General features: G+C 42.6%; 1 protein-coding gene across 1 annotated transcript in view; it reads right to left on the minus strand.

The window, feature by feature from the left end:
* Positions 1-2,863: 2,863 nt before the first annotated feature.
* PAIP1 (poly(A) binding protein interacting protein 1) overlaps positions 2,864-19,024 on the minus strand; it is a 36,291-nt gene continuing 20,130 nt past the window's right edge. Inside the window, exons 5-11 of the mRNA XM_038744039.1 lie at positions 17,299-17,410; positions 10,981-11,106; positions 9,745-9,851; positions 8,733-8,850; positions 8,194-8,248; positions 6,373-6,466; positions 2,864-4,158 (exon numbers count right to left, since the gene is read on the minus strand). Coding sequence (XP_038599967.1) covers positions 4,065-4,158; positions 6,373-6,466; positions 8,194-8,248; positions 8,733-8,850; positions 9,745-9,851; positions 10,981-11,106; positions 17,299-17,410 — 706 coding nt within the window. The 3' untranslated portion in view covers positions 2,864-4,064. The remainder of the gene's footprint in view (positions 4,159-6,372; positions 6,467-8,193; positions 8,249-8,732; positions 8,851-9,744; positions 9,852-10,980; positions 11,107-17,298; positions 17,411-19,024) is intronic.

Consider the following 19,024-nt stretch of genomic DNA (forward strand, 5'->3'; position numbering starts at 1 on the left):
GAAGCAGCGTGGCCCAGTGGAAAGAGCCCGGGCTTTGGAGTCAGAGGTCGTGGGTTCAAATCCCAGCTCCGCCAATTGTCAGCTGCGTGACTTTGGGCAAGTCACTTCACTTCTCTGGGCCTCAGTTCCCTCATCTGTAAAATGGGGATTAAGACTGTGAGCCCCCCCATGGGACAACATGATCACCTTGTAACCTCCCCAGCGCTTAGATCAGTTCTTTGCACATAGTAAGCGCTTAACAAATGTCATTATTATTATTATTACTGGCTTGCCCAAGGCCACATAGCAGACAATTGCTGGAGCTGGGATTAGAACCCAGGACCCTCCAACTTCCAGGCACTAGGCCATGCTGCCCCCTGAAGTATATCTGTGCACATTTACTACTCTATTAATTTTATTAATAATGTGTATGTAGCTATAATTCTATTTATTCTGTTTTGACACCCATCTACTTGTTCTGTTCTTTTGTCCGTCTCCCGCTTCTAGACCGTGAGTCCATTGTTGGGTAGGGACCATCTCTATATGTTGCCGATTTGTACTTTCCAGGCGCTCAGTACAGTGCTCTGCAGAGTAAGCAGTCAACAAATACGACTGAATGATTGACACCCCCCACCAGCCCCAGCCTCCGACACCTCAGAGACCTCACAAGTGTTTACTGTATGCAGAGCACTGTGCTGAGCACTTGGGAGCCCACAACAGAGTTGGCAGGCATGTCCCCTGCATGGCCTACTGGATGAAACACGGGCCCTCATGGGTTCTAAGTACAGTACCTGGCACACAGTACGCTTAACCGAAACCATAATCATCATAATCACTTGTCTGCTGTGTGACCGTGGGCAAGTCAATTCGCTTCTCTGTGCCTGTTCCCTCATCTGTAAAAGGGGGATTAAGATTGTGAGCCCCGTGTGAGACAGGGACTGTACCCAACCCGATTATCTTGTATCTTCCCCAGTGCTTAGAACAGTGAGCCCACTGTTGGGTAGGGACCGTCTCTATATGCTGCCAACTAGGTCTAGAAGTGGGAGACAGACAAAAGAACAAAACAAGTAGACGGGTGTCAAAACAGAATAAATAGAATTATAGCTATATACACATTATTAATAAAATTAATAGAGTAGTAAATGTGTACAGATAAGATACTTCAGGGGGCAGCATGGCCTAGTGCCTGGAAGTCGGAGGGTCCTGGGTTCTAATCCCAGCACTTAGTACAGTGCTGTGCACACAGTAAGCACTCAATAAATACTATTGAATGAATGAATGAACAGTGCTTGGCACACAGTCAGTTCTTAACTAATACCATTCTTATTATTACAGGAGGAAGACAGACCAATAAATTACAGAGAGGGGAAATGGCACAGTGGACGGATAGGTTAAGTGCTGCGTGGCTGAGGGTAGGGGAATAACAGTGGTTTTTTTTGGGGGGGGGGTATAGATCCAAAGCATTGGAGGAGATAGGGTTTTAATGGGACTTTACAAGGTGGGGAGAGTTGCAATCTGTTGGCCAGAGGGAGGATCAGGGCAACATGTTGGCGGTAAGAAACGGGATCGAGATGCAGTGGGTAGCAGCATTAGAGGAGTGGAGTGCCCAGGCTGGGGTGTAGTAAGAAAGAAGCGAGGGTAGTTGAAAGGGGTGAGTGGACTGTGTGCCTTAAAGCCAATGGTAAGGAGTTTCTGTCTGATGTAGAGATGGATGGGTAGTGGGGAGCTAGAGACACTTCTTTTCTTTTAGAAAAATGATCCAGACAGCAGACTGAACTATGGACTAAAGAGGGGAGTGACCAGAGGCAAGATAGTCATCAAGGAGGCTGACTGTGACTATGACTATGGAGTCAAGGCAGGATACTTGTACATATCTATTCTATTTATTTTATTTTGTTAGTATGTTTGGTTTTGTCTCCCCCATTTAGACTGTGAGCCCACTGTTGGGTAGGGACTGTCTCTATATGTTGCCAATTTGTACTTCCCAAGCGCTTAGTACAGTGCTCTGCACACAGTAAGCGCTCAAATACGATTGATGATGATGATATTATAATCAGTCAGTGCTATTTATTGAGCCCTTACTGTATGCAGTGCACTATACTAAGCACACTTCTGCCACAGATGTGAATTGGTTCAAAGACTCCTATCACACGTGCAGTCGGCATCCTTACTGTTAGATACCCTCTACTTGTAAAATGCCTCTCAGATATTGTGAATGTCCCCCTATCCGTTCTACTTTGAAGAACACATCTGCCATTAATAGTTTGTGTTCCTTTAAAAATATCTGTGAACATCCCCACAAGATCAATCAATCAGGAGTATTTATTGAGAGCCCACAGGGAGAGCACTGTTATGTACTTGGGGGAGGTCTAAAAAATAAGTAGACATGATCTTCCCCATCAAGAAGTTTATTATTTAGGAATGGAGATCCTAAAATTACAAAGTAATGGGGTATAAAACATATATACATAAGTGTTACAAGGGGTTGTGGTAATAAAGTCTTTAGTTGGCAGAAAAATGCTAAAGTAACAGCAGCGGGGGGATTTAAGGTGGGATAATTGGAAATTAGACAGAAGGGCCAGCTACGGTTTCAGAAGGGTTTGGAAGATGAGGAGAACTGTGGTCTGTTGCATATGAAGCTGGAAGGAGTTCCAGACAAGGGGTGGAGGGTTCGAGCCAGAGGTTGGTGGTGGGAGAGACAAAAACGAGGCACGGTGAGTAGGTTATTTTGAGAAGAATGAAGCGCACAAGCTTGGGTGTAGCGGGAGATGAGAGAGGATAAGGAGGGAGACGGTGACTGAGTACCTTAAATCCAATGGTCAGGAGTGTAGGAAACATTAATAGCATATTTGCCCGGTTTTTTTTTAAGTGACATCCCATCAAAGAAAAAGCAATTTAAATTTTATTTTCAAAAACTAGTTTTAACTTATATTGTAAACAAATGAACAGCCAGGAAGTCAAAGGCTAATTGTATTAGCTAACACATATGGTTGTACCAAATGTATTACAGTGCATTATTAACAGAACTATTTACATGCATATTTACAATCCTCTTTGTACATATGTAATTTTTGCCTACTTTTCAGGAAGCTGGAAACAAGCTGCACTTTGAAATGCACTAGGCATCCTACTTCACTCTAGTAACGAGGAACGGGGGAGATGGAACTCTACTGCAATCAAAAGACAGAGTTTTAGAAAAAGCTTCCTTTTAAGGTCTGGAAAAATTATAAAGCAGATGAAAAACTGAAGGCAACAAACAGGTGACTTCAGGATCTGTTAAAATTCCTAACCAGTACAAATTGTCAATAAAATTCCAGCTACAAAAATCAAAACAAATTGTTTAAATGAACACTGAACAATGTAATGTCCTCGGCCTCTTCCGGATAGTCAAGTTATTTGTTAAAAAATTGAGACCATTTTTATTTTTAAAACTGCAAAACGTGGAGAAAGGGCATGCTCCTCAAGTTATCTGAATTATTTTTTCTTTTAGAAGAGCACAAGTTATTTTGTAGGCCTTTTCTCCTGTATACGCTTTTAACTATGGATTCATTCCATGAGTAATCAATAAATACTTAGAGCTTGTTGTCCTCAACAGTACCTGCAACGTAATTCAGCTGGTACAAAGTTGATTCCCAAGTCCTTGAAAAAAAGATTCTAAAGTTTTTTTTCATGATTGTGACCCATAAATAGTAAACATTAAATTCAACCTAAACTGTGAACTATATATTGTGCATGTCTAACGAAGGCCTTTTTTCCCCCGAGAGGAAACAAACATTCAGTGGGACAACTATCTTGTCATCTCTACTAAAATTTTCAACAGTTCAATTACTTCAAGTCAAGGTGATTTGCAGCCAGAACATATTGTTCATTTAAACTGTACAGAATAAACCATGGTATATATACACACATTTTAAGTTACAGGGAGTAAGTGTTACTTTTTTTGGTAGACACTTTATAACAAAATTGAAATTGCATCCATTAGTAACCTAAACTCAAGATCCTTAATTTGGTACAATTGTACTTTTCTCCTTTTTTACTATTTCCCACTAACTAAACAGCTTTATAAAGCTAATATTCTACTAGATTCACTGTTTTCTCTTTCGCTCAGATTCCAAACAAAACTTTTCATATGCCTCTTCTATTTCTGGATCCATCTCATCATCGATGTCATCCAAGTACCTGCAAAGAGGAAAAAAGGGATCAATTAGACTGTGTCGATGCATACCTTGGAGAAAATCACTTCACTGACCAAGAAACACTGAACGGGATTCTTCAAGGTGTAAACTTGCTTTCTGGTTGTCTAATTATGCGCCGACGGAAATTTTTAGGCTATTAGGAGGATCATTTTGTAAATTTCCCCTGCAGTATATTGAGTGGGTCCCTGGTGGTCTGAAACTACTCACTTTACTACCCGAGGGTGCAGCGCATGACATCACAAATAGTTTAAATGCTCAGAACATCTCCTACTTCAGAATACAAATAGCATTTATTAAGCAGCGTGGCTCAGTGGAAAGAGCCCGGGCTTTGGAGTCAGAGGTCACGGGTTCAAATCCTGGCTCTGCCACTTGTCAGCCGTGTGACTTTGGGCAAGTCACTTCACTTCTCTGGACCTCAGTTCCCTCCTCTGTAAAATGGGGATTAAGACTGTGAGCCCCAAGTGGGACAACCCGATCACCTTGTATCCTCCCCAGCGCTTAGAACAGTGCTTTGCACATAGTAAGCGCTTAATAAATGCCATCATATTATTATTATTAAGCCCCCGAGGGCAAGAAACAAGGGAAATAGGAGAGAATTACAGATGGCTCCTGGCCCTTACTGGGCCCGTAACTGAAGTAATATAAGGCAGGAGAGGGGAATCTAATGACAGATACGTAAGGGAAGATGAAACAACAAGAACACAAAAGCCACTTAAAAGACAAGGACAGTGATAAATATCATAAAAGTCATGAAGGCACTGTGGCTAAGAGAAATAGGTTCAGGCTTCATGGCTCAGACTCCGTCACAGCTGTTCTACATTTCTAAAGTTCAACATTTTGTGGAGGTCACACCTTGGCAGGGAGAAAGGGTGGCAGGGGTTTCCTGTGGTACAGCTCAATATGACTAACCTAAATGTTCAAAAAACAAAGAAAAATCAAGTACTCTAATCCCATGGGGCATCAGATACTGATGGCCTTGAATCCCTTCAATTTCCCTTCTAATACACAAATGAGCACTCACCTGGTTACACAGCCTTGGGATAAAACTCAAGAGTTTGGGATTATCCTACTTGGAATTTTCTTAAGTTTGTTTTTCGCCTCCCCTTTCTTGGTGGAACAGGCACACTACACCCATTTCCCGAATACAATGTAACTCGACAATTTAGAGTTGAACCACTGAAATACCCCTGTTCTCCCTCCTCCTTAGCAGGAGTCCCCTCAGACAGAGCCCCCTCCACTGCAAGGCTGTCCCGTTCCCCCAGTCAGGTCCCATTTAGTCTCCATTACCAAACTACCTTCCCTTGACCACCACATTGACGTCCTCCTCTTCCTACTGAACTCAACACACTCGCTCCCCTACCCCTTTGCCGATCTCACACCGTTAACCCTCAGCCCCGGATCACCTCCACAGTCTGCTTCCTTCGCTCCTGTGCACGAGCTGCAGAGCGCTGCTGGTGGAAATCCAAATATCAGGCCGACCTCGTTCAAGTTCACCCTTGCTTGCTTTAGCTCTGGCCGGCATCCTTATTGACTTCCATGCCCATTGCCCTTTGCCAGTTGTTTTAGATGTTTAACTCCCTCCTCCAACCCCTGTCTCCCCTATCTCTTGCCCCTGATGATCTGGCCACAAATTTTATTGAGAAAATTGAACCTATGCTGCATAATCTCCCGCTCCTCTCCAGTCCCTCCCTCCTTCTGCCCCTTCTTCAACTCTCCCATCTTTCCCAGCAGTATCTCAAAAGAACTCCTGCTTCCTCTCAAAACCCACCCCCTCCACCTGCTCCTCTGACCCCATCCCATTTACTCAGAACACTTGTCCCCTCGTTTCTTCCCTCCCTAACCACCATCTTCAGCCGTTTATTCTCCTTTGGCTTCTTCCCCACTGCTTTCAAACATGTTCCTGTCTCCCCTATCCTGAAAAAAAACCCTCCCTTTACCCCACAGCTCACTTCAGTTATTGCCCCACTTCCCTTCTATCATTCCTCTCCAAACTCCATGAGCCAGTTGTTTACACCCACTATCTCCACTTCCTCTTCTCCAACTATCTCCCTGACCCCCTCCAATTCCATCCCCTTTACTCTGTTGTGTGTTTATCCAGGAAAATGTTTTTTCTAAGCAGTGGGGCTGAGGTGGTCAACTTCCTTAAAATACAGGAATATCTTTCTGGAAGAAACATCAGCAAAAGAGCGAAACCTACGGATCTCCAGCTCCTGATAAATCAGTTCCATTTTCTTCATAATCTGTGAAGAAATCTTCTCTGTCAAGTAGTTCTTGATATTTCTCTTGGTAATCTACACAATAAGTAAAAGACCAAAAGTTACAAAATTAAAAAAAAATTTTCAGTAGACTCTTTTAACTTGCAAGTTATTTGGTTAACAGATTGTATTAAATTAATAACTTGGAGTCAATAAATGTTTCAAGAGGACAGAACTCTTTTAGGTCTGCTGCAAAAACACTGCGGGTCAGAGGACAGGAACCTACGGTTCTTCTTGGATCAAATGGGGCTAGGTAGGAGCAAAAATGGCAGCTCCTTATCTCACCTAGCAGAACAGTGCTTTGCACACAGTAAGAGTTCAATAAACGCCACTGATCGAACAGGGTGGACACTCAAGCTATTCTTGCTTCCTAACACACTGAGAGCACCATTCTTCCCCATGAGGCTACAGCATTGCCAAAGTGGGCCAGCTAAGTCGGCAGGGAAGGAAACCACAGCTCATCACCCCTCCGGCCCCACCATAAACTGGGGGGTAAGAGACGCTTCTGTGCAGGGTGCTGAGTGCCACACACACACTGATAGCAGCTGCAAGGGGGCTCCATAAAGTGTCAAGGAAGGGACAAATGCAGCCTGTGACCAGTGCTTTGAGCACTTAATGCAGACCCCCTCGTGTCCCAGGTCCAGGAACATGACGCTGCAGAAGAAGAGGAAGAGAAGAAGAAAACTCCCAAATGTAGGTTTATACTCTACCTGCTCTCCTCTCTCATAAGCAGGGTAGGACAAGAGAGTTGTGTTCTCTCTCATAAGCAGGGTAGGACAAATGCTGCTGCTGACCAAATGTCCCTTGCCCCCTCCTCGCCCAGCTTCTCCTGCTGACATTAATGCGGTGGGAATTTCCTTTAAATCAGCCCCAAAGCAGACTGATCCGCTGGCTGAGAGGAAAGAGGGGCAGGAGGAGTAAGAGCCATCCCACAGCTTTCCCATCCCTTTCCCAATCCTGAAGGCAGCAACACCTAAGGTGAAGAAGTCATGTGGAGCACTGAAGCCATCACATCCTGCCGCATATGTTACAGGTCAGGTGGGAGACCAGAAATTACACGGTTCTTTGGGCACCAACAACTAAAAGGTTTCATCTGATTTCCATCTCCTACACAAAAAACTTCCCACTGCCTGCTGGAAGTAACAAATCCTTCAAGGCACTTCTAAAATAGCCACCTAAAGATGTTCCAGTCAACTAGGAAGTGCAGAGAGGGTGAATGACACAAGGAAATGGCACTTCATGGAGATTCTTCTCTAGGATATGCTTTCAGGTGATACAGACTCATTCATTCATTCACTCAATCGTATTTATAGTGCGCACAGCACTGTACTAAGCATTTGGGAGAGTACAATATAATAAACGTTCCCTGCCCAAAACAAACTAGAAATCAATATTTAGCATTGGGCTAGAGGTTGGTGAAAATAAATTTGTGTGCGCGTATGCATAGTTTCATGCTTTCTATAGTTGACAAATCTAACAGAAGAGTAGGAAGCAGTGTGGCCTAGTGGAAGCAACACAGGATGGGTTCTAATCATAGCTCTGCCATTTACCTACTGTATGACCTTGGGTGAGTAATTTTCTGTGCCTCAGTTACCTCATCTGCAAAATGGGGATTCAATGCCTGTTCTCCTTCCTACTTAGATTGTTAGTCCTATGTAGGACCTGATTATCTTGTAGCTACCCCGGTGCTTGGTACATTATTTGGCACATAAAAAGCACTTTACACCACATTATTATAAGAAAATGGGTACTATAGGACCTACCTGGATCAGCTGCAGTGAAAGGGATACCATCAGATGTATAAAATGTAGGTTCATTCTAAAAGTGATAATCAAAATGATACAAAAAGAAATGTTGTGAGGACCAAACCATCCATTTATTCACACTGTTTAACATTACTTCATGCAGTTTCCAGCCCTTTCCCGTACGGTCGCTACAAAGCTGCCACTGAGCCAGGGGAGGCCAGCAACCAGGCTGGGATCGACACAAACGGGGACAGGGGTGGGCAAAGCACTGGATTTCTTGCCGATCGAGGCTTTGCCAAGAATGGCAGATAGTTCGATTTGGCTCCTTTTTACCCACCACTGCCTGTGTGGTGGCTTTTCATGCCTTTTAGCTCTACTACTCTATTACCTGGCCTCCCATCGCAGCGTTTCTGTTCCTAACAAATCTGGCTTCAGAGTCTGTCACGGCTAGATACTAGCAGGTGGTAAACGGCATTTGGTTTAAACGCGGGGCAATTCGGGGCTACTTTTGAATCCAGATAAGAAATAAAAGCTTGACATTATGGGGGATGCCATACCATAAAGTAATTGGGGTCATTATCTGGTGTCGCTTCTTTGAATGTTGTGGCCGCATGGACTCTACCCCAGTTACTTGACCGTAGCTCAACCAGCTTCAGGAGCATTTGTTTTACATCTCTACGAAGAAAAATCCAAGTTTAAACTGTTAGCGCAATCACAATACTTCTTTCTTTCAAGTCCACCACACTGTGTAATTCGTTCAATCCAGAAACCCTTAAAATGCTATGCTTTCCCTTAAACTGTCAAAAGCTTCCTGCTTTGAATTTCCTAGCACAATGAATAGGTATATTTAAATTTCTGAAAGCTAAATTCACTGATTTAAAACAAGATCTATAGTTAAAGTCTGCAGTTCTTTATTACAGAGAGACACTACTATTGGGATTTTGAAACGGAAATGTTAATGCTAAAAAACAAGAACTTCAGAATCTTTATATGATTTACATAAAAAGCCTTATCTGGCAGAGCTTCGCCATAGCACTGAAGACTTTACTTTGGACAACCTACTTGAGTCTATATCTAAGACAGCTTAATAATTTAACATTTTCTGGTTCAAGCAATGTTTTGATGCTACTTTTGGAACCACAGCTGATGAGACATGATAACTGACAGTACTTGGTATGTAAAGATTTCAAAAGTAGTACATTAGTAATAATCCAAAGAATTTTAGAAATTGCTGACAGTTATTACAACAAAGCCTTCAATTAGACCTGTTTATACAATAATTTATTTTAGCACATTTATGTGTCTACATGTTAATATTCTCTTTAGTGTGCACGGTTAAGTGCCTTCAAATCCCACTGAACTTTGAATTGGATTTTAAAAAAAAACTTTCTGGGTCAAAAATTGATATGAAATAACTTAGAGAAAAACCTGAGAATATGTCTTTGCACCCATGAGAGATTTCCAATATAGCCCTAAAGGAGGAGTTGGAACAATACACTCCACACGGACAGAGGAAGGGCAAAGGAAACAATAAGGATCGGCAGCTATCTATGTCACTTCTCTTCCCACCTGCTGCAATTTGCATCTAGGACAACATTTTCAATTCTCTGAATCATTTCTTCCATATCTGTCTTTCCTTTTTCTTTCCATGCATCTTCCAAAACTGACCCTGTCAACTAAGAAAGCAGGTTATTAGTAAAATAAAGAATTTGGTGAACTACAGAAACTCAAAAAAGCAAAATTATTAGTCGCAGTCCTAAAATCTTTTACTCTGGCAAATTCAATTTGTCAGGGACATTTTGATAGTGTTTATTTTTAGGTTGGTCAAATACCAAATCTTTGGATCTGATTCATACTTTAGCACAATATCAAAGAAAAACAAAATACACACACACACAACATATATATATATATATACAGATACGTATGTGTGAGTGTGTATGAGAAGCAGCGTGGCTTAGTGGAAAGAGCATAGGTTGTGGGTTCTAATCCCAGCTCTGCCACTTGTCTGCTGTGTGACCTTGGGCAAGCCACTTAATTCCTCTGTGCCACAGTTACTACATCTGTAAAATGAGGATTAAGACTTTGAGCCTCATGTGGGACTACCTGATTACCCAGCACTTAGAACAGTATCTGGCACTTAGTAAGCACTTAAATACCTTCACCATTATTATTACACAAATAAAATAAATGAGAAGTTTATATGAACGGATGCAATCCCAGGCACTCTTGAGAGCTTTCTGAATTTTTCCCTTTACTAAAAATTGATCTGTTTCTTTTCATAAGAAGCAATTATAATAAAGCCTGGTATCACTTTGCCAACCAGTTTTGGGCACTTTGAGAGGTTTGTAAAGGGCTTTGAAAATGGCAAATGTCAGCCCTGGTGCTCTATATACCCAGTCTGCTGCACCCTGGATCTAAATTGAGAGCCAAGAATCTCATCTCCATATGAGTGCCAAGGGTAAAATCTACAATTACATTCCAGGACTTTTAAAAGAGCTACAGACAAGCAGAATGACTTTAAGTTTCTCTTAGTCAACACTTTTCATAAAATTAATGAATTGGAAGCTTTCAAGATGGTCAGGGTCAACTACAAACTACTTCATGAAAGATTAAGATCCCCAATTATTAAGTGTTACCTGGCTTCAAAAATGATCAGTTTTTACAAAACATACAATTAGCTGCTTTTGCTGGTGTCCATATATTCCAGTTTTAACAATACTTAAGTCAATTTGAGAATCTCAACGGTTACAGGTGAAAACAGTGATTTTTAGAGACATAAAATGTTTTTTTAGGAAACCCTACCTTTAGCAGTTTTACTGCACATACTAAATTGTTGTCCACAGGATTAGAAAAAAGGGCATTCAGCAACTCTCGAAGACCATCCTGAAGGACTTCTGCTCTTGTAGCCTGACCTTTTGTTCCCTTAACCTGTGAGAAAATTAAAATATTAAAAATTTGAGCCCAAAGGCCACTCACTAAAAGGATATTCTTTATCAAGACATAAAAATGTTTTCACGTGAAAAACCAATATGTTTCTCCATCATTCTTCACTGCAAAAACTAGAAACATAATATTTCTTAGAACCTGGTTAACTTACATAAAATAGCAAACCATTTTAATTTGTGGACATCGCTGCAGCCCATTTCAGAATCAATGATACTTTTCTGAGAAAAGTCTACAATATACTGACTTTCACAATTTTAAACGGCTCTTTGGCTTATTTTTTCTGCTTACCAAGTGTTTATCTTCACATGATGCAAGCTGAAAAACTATATGAGACAAGGATTAAGGAAATCATTTTACTATGTTGACTTGAGTTGTAATACCGATTTGGGGGGATATGATGCATTCTCCTCTCTTGCCCCCACCAAGATAAACTCCGGCATGGCATAAACGAATGGAGAGGGAACAGGTGGTTCCCATTTCTGATCCAAAGGCCCCTCAAGCTCCCAGTCCAGGGTCAGAAATGGAATCCAGATGCTCCGTCATCTCAGAGCTGTGGCCTGAGCTGAAGACCTTTTTTCAAAGACATCTGCAACTTCGGCAGGGAAAGAAAAGGAAGGCTGGATCCCGTTTTCCTTCTGACCCTACCCTAGGCTCAGAAAAGAGAACTCGGGTGTCCTCTCCTTCCCCTGCAGCCCCAGACACTGGGTCGGCTTCAAGTCAAAGTAGCCCGACACCTCAGAGCCCACCGCAGCAATGGACACTGGAGTCAACTGGAGTCCAAACCTGACCCAGGGTGGCGTTCAATGGGATCCTTTGGATCCCCTCTCTGGGGTCAGAAAATAAGATACCCCCTATAATGCTGGCTCTAGCTGAATCCACAGTATTTCATAACGGCTGGAGTGCATTGTATTTTCTTTTCCCGGGCAGATGAATAGCTAGCACGCTGGAGGGAAATTCTACTTGTTGAATTTCATACGGGCATACGCCACAGTACGACTGCACTAGGCTTTGTCAAAATGTGCTTCTATCACGGGCATCTTTTCCTACTAATTTATATGGTTTAAGAGAGAGTCTATTCCAGAATCAGCCCTCATGTGATGGCCATATGCTACAGATATGGAGAAATTAGCTACAAATCCCTCCCTGCCCTCGCCTCCTGTTTCTGTGGCTTTATTCATTCACTCACTATTTACTTTATCACATCTGTCTCTAGCATCCCTGGGGTCGATGTATTGTGAGGTCGCAATAACCCAGGCTACGGCTGTTCTGATGGAGGTGAATAGTAATGCAAATGTATTACACTCTCCCTTGCCTTTTAATGCCAACACTCTTAATCCTGCATTTAAGACAAGGAGCGTGGCTTAGTGGAAGGAACACGGGCTTGGGAGTCAGAGGTTGCGGGTTCTAATCCCGGCTCCGCCACTTGTCAGCTGTGTGACTTTGGGCAAGTCACTTCGCTTCTCTGTGCCTCAATTCCCTCATCTGGAAAATGGGGATTAAGACTGTGAGCCCCACTTGGGACAACCTGATTACCCTGTATCTACCCCAGCGTTTAGAACAGTGCCTGGCAGACAGTAAATGCTTAAATACCACCACCATCATCATCATCATCATTTAAAGGCAACTCCTTCTGGGAAGGAAAGAACATTCACGACTACAAAGCTCCTCCTAAAAACCAAATTATGGCTAACATTTAAGTCTAGTTTAACCCAATCGAGGAAGTTAACTACATCTTGTTTGGATGTGGAGACCTAAGAAAAAGAGGTGAAGCATATTTGAGAGAGGTATCATGCTTCGCCAAGTAACCCTTCTTTCTTTCAATCATTCATTACTGATTGTAAATGTACCACTTAGTTCTGCCATACTGTCTGGGCTCTGCACTTTTTGGTTAGGAATCTATCAGGGTATTAGGGAACCTCCTTCCAATACCAAAAGACTGCATGAATTCAGTGGGATGTTGTTCTGTAGGAAGGAGTTGATACATTCACTATATAGCAAACACCACATTGCAAGGTTTCTGCAGTTTAGCAATGATGCAAGCTCTACACTGTGGGAGAACTGAAAGTAATGCTATCTATAGGAGTACAAGAAAAGTCAGACAAAGCCCAACAGCTAAATTAACATTATACTGTAGTTTCAGAAATGTAGATGTTCACGATATATAGCTAGCAAATGGAATCCAGACACTTAGCTTTTTTTAAATAACAACTAGCTCACAGAACTATGGGGCCACACCAAGGGTCTCTAGGAGTTTTAAAAAATATATTCTAGCCTGGCAATTTAGAGAGCTACACAGGCAATATCCACAGTCAGAGGAATCAACCATAATCTCCCCGCCTGGGGTTTTTAAAAGGGCTGGACACGTGCCATATCTGTTCCTAGATACTCATGATTTTAAATTTTACTTCCCACTAAAACTGGCCAATATCTAATTCTCGGCTTATAGGGTTCCATCAAATTTGTTTACGAGTGTACTTTTCACATGACTACAGAGATTTTCTTGAAGGTGAAATTGTTTTGATACAACTGTACAAACAGAATCCATTCCAATTTGAGCCTTGGCTAATAAACAGCAGCCTGAAGTCAGTGTTAAAACCTCTGCCCACACTACTGGCAATGAAAGCTTATTACGGTTAATCATCTACTTCAATCAGGGCTGATAGAGCCCTTGAACAGAGGAGGGGGCAGTGAGCGCTCACTCGTAAATTTCAAGCCAAAAAATATAAATATAATAATAGGATGAATTGTCACTGGCACATAACCAACAGTCAAGGGTCGCAACAAGAGAAGAGCATTCAAGCCAGCAAATAAAACACACAGTAATCTGGAAACATTAACGGGATAATGAAATGAAGATGAGGAGCCTTCTATATAAGCAAATCTTTCTCCTTCTTCACCATCAAAAAATGACCTTCATGCCGCTACAGCATATGTTTTAAGTCGGAACAAGATGTCACAATCACATGAAAGTGATCCAAGAAATCAACTGCCAAATCAAATGCCCATATATGCCTTCCCCACATTTGCAAAAACAAAGCATTTTAAACGAGCCGAGGGTCTCAGGATTGACATTAAAAGACCGATAATCCACGCGTGCCGGGCGGCGAGGATAAAAGCAGAAGCTGAGACTTCTGGGCCCATCTCCACCGTGGCCAAGCCAACTGCTTTCTCTTCCCAGGAACTGAAACCAGCTTATCTCTCTACCATCAAGGAAGACCCCAACCGGCCCTGCTTTCCACCATCCCGGTGGGAAAGGGAAACGCACCTGTAGCATGAGGAATGTTAGTGGCTATGGTAGCTGTGAATGCACCAAGGACCCTGAACCACAAAGAGTCTGAATTTCTACTTCTCTAGCCACAGCCCCTGACTCGTTTTGATGTATATTTGTCCTTGTCTTTTATGCTGATTTAAGGGTTCATTGATTCTGATGTGTCTATCTCCTGTCCTCTCTCCCCTCCCCTTTATGGTATTTGTTAATATTAATAATGATGATGGCATTTATTAAGCGCTTACGATGTGCAAAGCACTGTTCTAAGCGCTTGGGAGGTTACAAGGTGATCAGGTTGTCCCACGGGGGGGCTCACGGTTTTCATCCCCATTTTACAGACGAGAGAACTGAGGCACAGAGAAGTTAAGTAACTTGCCCAAAGTCACACAGCTGACAATTGGCGGAGCTGGGGTTTGAACCCATGACCTCTGACTCCAAAGCCTGTGCTCTTTCCACTGAGCCACACTGCTGAGCCCACTGTTGGGTAGGGACTGTCTCTATATGTTGCCAACTTGTACTTCCCAAGCGCTTAGTACAGTGCAGAGCACACAGGAAGCGCTCAATACGATTGACTGATTGATTGATTCTCTTAGATGGAGTTTCCCTTCCAATCTTAGTACTACCTTTACCCCAACAGTATCTCTTTACCCCACATTTTGTGCCAGACACCCTACTAAGTGCTGGGGTAGACACAAGCTAATCAGGTTGGACACAGTCCATGTCTCACATGGAGCTCACAGTCTTAATCCTCATTTTACGGATGAGGTAACTGAGGCACAGAGAAGTGAAGTGACTTGCCCAAGGTCACCCAGCAGACAAGTGGCTGAATCAGGAACCCAGGTCCCCCGGACTCCCAGGCACCTGCTCTATCATCATCATCATCATCAATCGTATTTATTGAGCGCTTACTGTGTGCAGAGCACTGTACTAAGCGCTTGGGAAGTACAAATTGGCAACTTATAGAGACAGTCCCTACCCAGCAGTGGGCTCACAGTCTAAAAGGGGGAGACAGAGAACAAAACCAAACATACTAACAAAATAAAATAAATAGAATAGATATGTACAAGTAAAATAGAGTAATAAATAAATAAATAAATAGCTCTATCCACTAGACCACACTGCTTCTATTCATAAATTGTGAGTCTCTTAAGGGACAGGGTCAGTTTCTAATTCCTGCCTGGGGGCTCTTTTTCATTGCTTAGTACACACCCCTGCACACAGTACACAAATACGATTACTACTAAGACTCCACGATGCGAAAATAGCCTTTCCTAACCCCAGAGTTTGTCCATAAAATGATTATATGACAAAAACTAGCTGAGGTCATTCTTGTTTTTCCCAGGAAAAAAACAAAACAAAAAAAGAGTTGCTTCTCAGGGACAAGGGGTTGGGGAAGGTGTCAGCCGTTGTTCTTCCACTCAATCATATTTGAGCACATTTTTTATGGCATTTATTAAGCGCTTACTATATGCAAAGCAATGTTCTAAGCCTGGGGAGGTTACAAGGTGATCAGGTTGTCCCTCAGGGGGCTCACAGTCTTCATCCCCATTTTACAGATGAGGTAACTGAGGCCCAGAGAAGTGAAATGACTTGCCCAAAGTCACACAGCTGGCAGTTGGTGGAGATGGGATTTGAACCCATGACCTCTGACTCCAAAGCCTGTGCTCTTTCCGCTGAGCACTTACTATATATAGAGCACTGTACTAAGCTATAAGTACATCCTAACAGAGTTGGTAAACACATTCCCTGTCCACAAGACCTTTTCAGTCTAGACATTAATATAAATAAATGATGGATCGGTACGTAAGCGCTTTGGGGCTGAGGATAGGGTGAATAAAAGGTGCAAGGGTGATGCAAAAGGGAATGGCAGAAAATGTGTTTTAAATAAGGCTTTGAAGGTGGGGAGAGTGATCATCTGTCGAATATCTGTCGAATATGAAGAGGGAGGGTGTTCCGGTACAGAGTCAGGACGTAGGCGAGGGGTCGGTGGCAAGACAGACGAGACAGAGGTACAATGAGTAGCTGGTATTAGAGGAGCAAAATTTGCGGGTTGGGTTGGAGTAGAAAATCAAGGGAGGTAAGGTAGGAGGGGGGTATCTCATTCAGGGGTCTGAAGCAGATCGACTGCCACACTGATGGTTTCCTTCACCCCCAAGAAAAATGTCCCTTTCCTTCAAAATAAAGACAAAGAATGACTACCTCAACTAATAGAGTACTCGGAGTGGTTGATTCATGTTTGGGATTTAGGAAGAACCACTTCTACACTGTGGATGTGCACATAAATATTGACATTCAGTTCTCCAAGGCAAGTTTTAATGACATGCTTCCGACAGAGCTCTGCTGGGAAAGTGACGATACGGTCTTCCTACAAAGCACATTCAACGGAATACAATGTGATGTCATTTGGGAAGAAATGATTGTCCACGCACTTACTGCTCTGGTTAAGTCTGGAGTACTATAATTTCGAGTTTTGCTTAATGCAGGAGTAAGACTGAAATCTCTGTTAGAGAACTGAGTGTACATAGTTTAAGTTCTGCTTTTGCAAAAGTGTTTCTTGTACTGAAGACAATATTGCTGAAGGAAAGTTCCATAGCCTGTGTAAGTAGAATTACATCTTGATGCAAAAAAACCCTCAACCAGAAGCGAGGGTAAGAGGTTCCTGCATATCTTTAGTCTTTCAAAAAACTGCAGATGTACACAGTAGAACAATCATTTGATGAAATACAATAAAACTTAATTGCACAAAAGTGCAGTTGCATTTTAGATAGCTGGTTCACTTATGCAATGTAGCAGAACTTTTGAACAAAATAATCACACCCTTATTTCAACAACTGAATTTTTCAACTGCACCTTTTCTGTCATCTTTAGCACTCTCAACGAGGCACAGAATAGAAGAATTCCCTTACCTCCAGGTTAAGGTAAAGTTCTCCCAAGAAGAGCACATAGGCATGGAATCGTTTTCGAGTAGCTTCATCTCCCTTTGCAGCTTGATCTCTGTTTTCATATTCTGCTCTGCATCTATAAACAACATGCATACCTTTCAGAGTTTAAATAATGTTTTCTTAACTGACAATATGAGCTTCTATGAATGCTTAGACCACCTATGCAGAAAGAAGGTCTTTGCACAATTTATGTAACTGCTAAGGGTTTCCAGCCCATTTTCTGCATGCTTTTACCTTCTACTCTTCACTTTGGAAGATGCTAATCCACCGGGATAGAAAAGACATAGGAGACACAGGGTAGCTCTAACCCTGTTCTGCCCTTTTCATGTGACCTTCAACTCCTCCTAGCAATCTCCAGGATGAGGAGCTTTTTTAAAAGAGCTTTCTGCCTGCCCACTTGACACAGCTACCACTGCAATAATCAGTGTTCAACAGATTACAAAATAGACAGTTTTCCACTCTAAAGCAGAAATTAGACATGACCGAGCCCACTGTTGGGTAGGGACTGTATATGTTGCCAACTTGTACTTCCCAAGAACTTAGTACAGTGCTCTGCACACAGTAAGCGCTCAATAAATACGATTGATGATGATGATGATGACCGACAAGCCTTCTTGTACTATAAGGAATAAGGCACTTCCTTATTACTAAATGTAATATAAACCAGGGAATACAAATTATGAGGCATAGACGGTGGGACAGAATATCTTAAATGATTTGGCTTTAGGGTAGGGCTAGAGACCTCAAACCCAGAAGAGCAGAAGGAAAAACTTCCTCACAGGGCTGCTCTAGGTAAGTGTGAAATAGCATGGTCAGGATGAATACTGGAATGAGATTTGGATAGGGAGTAAATGAGGTTAGAAAGGGTAAAAGAAAAACACAGAACCAGCGCGGCATAAACATATTGGTTCTACAGTACAAGTTTAGGGAGATGGGGTTTACAATAAAATGAAACTAAAAAACAAAGGGAGTGAAACTGAAAGCAGCATGATCCAGCAGGAAGAATACTGGACAGGGAGTTAGGATACCCGGTTTCTAATCCAAGCTCTTCCACTTGCCTGCTTGTGTGACTTTGGGCCCCTCTGCCACAGCTGTACAAAATATCCACAGTAACCGCCCCCTTCCTTCCAGCCACCAAGGAACCGCCGGTCCCAACATGCTCCGTGAGCACTTGGCCAGGGATGAAAGCTTCTACCGCCAACTCTTAACCGCTCCGCCGCCAGTGGGAAAAGTATCCCTGGTAACTGCCGCCCTCCTTCCCACCCCCCGATATTCTCCGTGTCCACGTCAGGCCAGTCTGGCTGCGCCTCAGAAACCTGCACCCTCGAGGAAACTCCACCTGGCCCTGCCTTCCAACACCCAGAAGGAAATACAAAACCTCAGGAAGACTGGTGCCACGACTGTGGGTGCCTCTTGGACTATGAGCTACGAGGAGCCTGAAACTCTTCTCCTCTAGTCACAGCTCCCTACTGATTTATTTTTTGGCAGTGTGGCATTTTACTATTCCAATACTCCTAATGTGTCTGTCTCTAGTCCCTTCTCCCCATTTTTACTTCTAGATTGTGAGCCCCCCAAGGGGCAGAGATTATGTCTAATGTCTACATGGATATTCTCTCACCCAGTGCTTAGTATAGTGCGCTGCACACAGTTAAGTGCTCAATACTATTTCTACTACTAAACTTCTGTGTCT

This window comes from Tachyglossus aculeatus, chromosome 3 (genome assembly GCF_015852505.1).
Source record: "Tachyglossus aculeatus isolate mTacAcu1 chromosome 3, mTacAcu1.pri, whole genome shotgun sequence".
Classification (NCBI taxonomy): Eukaryota; Metazoa; Chordata; class Mammalia; order Monotremata; family Tachyglossidae; genus Tachyglossus; species Tachyglossus aculeatus.